Below are 4,851 nucleotides of genomic sequence, written 5' to 3'. Positions count from 1 at the left end.
CCTTCTCCCAGTCCACTAGGAGAACTCAGCTCAACATGCCATTTGTCTCTGTGTTTGAGGCTTTGAATTGATTCTGTGACTGTGACTGCAGACAGGATAGTGGCAGGCGCTATCTGTGAAGGCTTGAGTTAAACAGATTGGGATTTCAACTTAGCATGTGAAATGTTTTTTTTTTTTCTTCATTTTTTTCCCTATGTGTTCCTATATGCATATTGTTTTTTATTTATGGTATAAGTTGTGCTTGTTTTTTTTTTCTTTTTTTTTCATTCTCTGACACTTTACACGTTTGACACAAATACAAACCATATGTAAAAAATAAATATAGTGTTTTTTTTTTTATTTTTAAATAGTCTTTGTTGTACGTTGATGCAGTTGTATGTACAGTAAGTAGTGTAAGTGCGATGTGAGGTTTGGGTCAGCAGTGTCCTTTTTGTTGATCTGTTGGATGGAAATGGGGTGCAGGAATGTGTGGAGTTAAAAAAAGAGAGGGCTTTAGATGTAAACAAATGGCAGTTTGTGTTATTATCACACTGCTCCATTCACACTGTTGTGTATCAACAAACTTAAAGGCTTTATCTGTCCTCGTGACAGAGGGAGCTGATAAGCATTGCCTTATGAGAGAGGGTAGAGAGCGAGAGAAAGATAGAGAGAGAGAAATAGAATGCACTGCTTCTTTAAATCCCCCCCCTCTCTGTCTCTCTCCTCCCTCCTTCCCTCCCACTCTCTTTCCCTCCCTCTCTCTCTCTCTCTCTTTTTCTCCTCCCTCTCTCTCTCTCCCCGGCGTTATACCGTGCCCCCCTCCTCGCCGGCTCTCTCTCTGTCCCCTCCCTGTCCACCCCCTCTCTCTCAGTGTGCCGAGCGAGCTCTGTGCCGCTCCAATTGGCTGGGAAGGCACCAATCTGGCGACAGGGAGGACCGGTGGGACTACATATGCAAAGGCTTACTTCATATTAATGAGCACCAATCGCGGCTTTAAGTCCTTGATTAGAAGTGTGCAGCAGCTCTTGGTCCCAGCCGAGTATGCCTATAGGCTTGTCACCGGGAGAACGCTTGTGCTAATTGCAGCGCTCAGTCACAAAAAAAGGGAGCACGGTGAAAAAGGGAGAGAGAGAGAGACACAGTGAGAAGGACAGAGAGAGGAAGAGAGGGAGAGAGAGAGAGGAAGGAAAAAAAACTTTGATTTATAGAGGGGTTTGCACAAATTATGGTGCCAGAGCGCACATGGATTCGGTAGAAGTTTCACTGCCCGAGTGTTTTCCTCTGCACTCTGATCAAGAGTAGGTAAATTTTCCTTTTTCTTCTTCTACTACTTGTGTCATTGGGAATGCTTGTTTGTCCATGTGCTTGTGTATTTGTGCTTGTGTTTCTTGACTTTATTTGTGTGTGTGTGATGTGTGTGTATGTGAGAAAGAGTCTTAGAGTGTGTTTCTGTTTGGTGTCTACACTTGTCAGTACTGCAGAGATGGCTGGTAGCATGTTGAGGTTGTTTTCACTGCCAGGTAGCGTGAGGTAGGGATCTGTGTGTGTGTCTGTGTGTGTGTGTGTGTGTGTGTGCAGCGACACAGGCTGCCGGTGCAGGGCTTTAGTGTAGGAGCTCTCACGCGATGTGTTCAACACCGCTTGCCGCTACCTGAACAAGACCTGAGAATGTGTGTGTGACAGAGTGTGTGAGACAGTGAGTGTGTGTCGCTCAGAGTGTGTTACTCTGCCACTTTTGCCTGTCATAAGAAACCAAAGTGTTTTTATTAATACAAAAACAGCCATTGGAGGAGAGAGAGTGAGGTTTATATTTGTTTATGGATTTATTTATCATATATTTATTTAAATTACAATGACAAAAGTGCAGCGTAAGCGTCTGTGTGTGTTTTGACGTGAGTGTCCGGCGCGGAGGAGCAGGGGGAGAGGGAGAGAGAAGCAGCCGGGGACGGAAGCAGAGGGACGGAGGGAGAGGGAGAGTGGTCAGGGCAGCAGGAGAAGCAGGAGGAGGAGGAGGAGGGGGAGGCAGGCAGGCAGAGAAAGCGCTCTCAAACACCGGCATGGCTTGAATTTCAGAACAGCCTGCTAACGCGTGCGTCCCGCGGACGGCGTTGGGGAGAGAGGGAGAAGGAGAGAGGGAGAAGGAGAGAGGGAGAAGGAGAGAGGGGAGCGGCAGCAGGGGTGAGCTCACTCGGTGAGCGGACGGCACTCTCTCCGCACGCCGCACTCCCGCACTCCCTCCCTCTCTTCCCCTCTCTCTCTCTCTGTCTCTCTCTCTCTCTCGCTCGCTCGCTCCCCCCTTCTTGTCTTGTCTGTCTGCTGGGGAGCCATGGAGCTGGTCAGCTCAGGGGGGGCCGCATGAGGTAGCCTCCCCCGCTCTCCCTCACTCAGCTGGGGGACAGACGGGGAGAGAGAGAGAGAGAGAGACGGTGGCCAGGGACCAGCCACTGTGCTCAGAGCGCCCAGTAAATCAGCTCAACGGGAGGGGAAAAAGATAGACAGAGCAAAAGAGAGAGAGAGAGAGAGAGAGAGAGAGAGAACACACTTGTTTTATGTAGATGACAGAATAAAAAAAACAAGTGAGTTGTAAATCACATATGTTAATTTTCTGTCTGCTCTTCATTACAGAGATGTCAGTGTAGTCTTCTGAATATTGAAAATTTGCTGCGGCAACTGTAGCAAAAGCAACTTTGCTCTTATATTTTAAATTGCAATTAAGAGCAAAAAAAAAAGAAAGACACAAAAAAGACAGACATTGAAAAATGTATGTTTGTGAGGACTTTGAAAAGCTTGAGATAAATATTGTGAGTCGCGTTGTGCTGGCGTGTGTGTGTGTGTGTGTTTATATTTGAACGTGCCCTGTAATGGAATGCTTCATATGATATGTGCTCAGCGTTGGAGCGATAGTCCGAAAACAAGAGGGGCAAAGAGAAGAGCGGCTCCCCTGATTTCTTTCATAAAGGAAAATGCCAAAACTATTAACCTCCGGCCCTCTTCGCCTTAAAACACTGATAAGACGTCAAGAGCTGAGCCGCTCTTCAGGGTGGCACGGGATGGAGGGAGGCAGAGAGAGAGGTTAACCCGGTAATGCACAGGAGACAGCCAGCAGACAGCCACTGCAGCTCATTTATACCCTTGCCTCACTACTTACATTGGCTCTCTAAATCATGGGCTAGAGAAACGACTGTGTCAACAACAAAAAATTACAAATATAATTTTTGTTTAAGGGTGCGATTGTTTCTTTTAGCGTTGTCTGTTGTGTGTTTTTTGGAAGGAGCCCAGTGGCTTGTCAGATGGGCTGGAGTGTGTCTGGTCTTGGCTGGGGGAGAACGACACACTCCCAGATACCAGGAGCCTCTCCTGCTTGGAAAACGCGTGTGTGTGTTGATTTCGCTCGCATTGGGACCATTAGGGCATGTGGATTAGGGAAGCTTATGGAAGTAGATTCGCTGATAAGAGCGGTGCTTTTTGACATCTTCCTCCTCCACACTGCTGCTGATTCACTGTTTGATCTCCTGAAATAGACATTGACTGCCGAGAGTCTAATTGGCATATTAATGAAAATAACAACAAGTGCTAATTTGGTTGTTTTGATAATTGCCAGGAGTTGAGTCTTTCCATGTTGTATTTAATATTTTATTAGCTTTTCTATATTAGAGGAGAGAGTCAGAAATGAAGGTAAAAATCTCTTTTAGTGAGCTGGTGTGATTGTTTGGAATCTGTGAATTTAAGCACTAAAAAGAAAAGTGACTGCATTCTTACCATTGATAATATTTAATATATTTTGCACATTTTTGTTACTCTCTGCAATAGTGTTCGATGCATTTTTAAAGAGAAAATATACAATTTGAAATGCTTTCTCTATCCATTGTCTATTCGAGATCTGTCTGTCAGGAAATTGTAAAATCTAAATGCATTCCTGGCATTAGTAATTAGATATGAGATTATTTTAATTGTTATATATTTTGCATGAATAGGATAATATCAGAAATGTATGTTTCTTTATTTTGATTTGAGTTAAATTGGTAGAGGCATTTTTCTGGAACAGTGTAAATGCATGAACATGGTATCTGCTAAATATCTCGTCTTGTCATTTCCCAAAATAAGTACACATATGCAGACGGTTTAGACTAAAAATATATCTGTGAAAGAAAAACAAATGCCTGTTGATTTTTTTTCCAGCATTGCGCTGTTTTCCGTTCACGTCTATTTTCGCTATTTTTATCTGTAAATGAATTTTATTGTTACTTCCAAATTAAAACCGGTGGATTGTAGTGCAGACTCGTTTTTTGTTTCTTTTATCCTTTAACTTTTTTTTCTTTCTTCTTCTGCTTGGCTAATCCTCTGGTGGTCTCAGGATAGATTTTATGAGTGTTTTCCTGTGCTGTGTTTGGAGCGGGCGACCGAGGCAGAGACATTGTAGCTTAGCTGAGAGACAGACAGACAGAGACAGAGACAGACAGTGTGTCGTGTCGTTTCTTCTGCCGTTGTGACTGTGTCGGAGCCAGGCTGTGGTCTCTGGTCGTGGTCTCTGGTCGTGGTGTGGGCTCTAATTGCACGAGCTGTCTTCTCTGCTCACCTCCGCTCAGTACCTTTTGTTTCCGGGACGATGACGATTGGGAAACATGAAAGGCTCCTGCCGCCTCGCCTTGACAATTTTATGTTTTCTTCTCCTCCCTTTCACTGTCTCTTTTTTTTCTCTCTCTCTCTCTTTCTCTCTTTCATTCACTCGTTCCCTTTCCTCTCCTGTGCGGGGGAATGGAAGGAAAGCACTAGGGGCGAGGATCAGCAGGAATAAAGGCAGATTGCGTAAATTAAATTCCTTTTAATCTCCTTAGAAAATCATTTACTTAATTCATCTGTCAAATGATGTCA

The 4,851-nt window shown here is 44.5% G+C and overlaps 1 protein-coding gene across 7 annotated transcripts in view; it reads left to right on the top strand.

Annotated features, from left to right (window-relative positions):
• Positions 1 to 1,010: 1,010 nt before the first annotated feature.
• The window catches only part of esrrga (estrogen-related receptor gamma a), a 98,710-nt gene continuing 94,869 nt past the window's right edge, over positions 1,011 to 4,851 (top strand). For 5 of the 7 annotated variants that reach the window (XM_076300400.1, XM_076300398.1, XM_076300396.1 and 2 more), the window contains exon 1: positions 1,011 to 1,277. In XM_076300400.1, coding sequence (XP_076156515.1) covers positions 1,222 to 1,277 — 56 coding nt within the window. In that variant the 5' untranslated portion in view covers positions 1,011 to 1,221. Of the gene's footprint in view, positions 1,282 to 4,851 lie in introns of all 7 variants that reach the window. The other 2 variants (XM_076300401.1, XM_076300399.1) reach the window with 1 other exon arrangement.

The sequence above is a fragment of the Alosa pseudoharengus genome, unplaced genomic scaffold, assembly GCF_046254945.1.
Source record: "Alosa pseudoharengus isolate Yale_2024_CS ecotype anadromous, Long Island Sound unplaced genomic scaffold, YU_APseudo_1.1 YU_APseudo_1.1_scf_22, whole genome shotgun sequence".
NCBI lineage: Eukaryota > Metazoa > Chordata > Actinopteri > Clupeiformes > Clupeidae > Alosa > Alosa pseudoharengus.
This window is presented reverse-complemented; position numbering and strand designations above follow the sequence as displayed.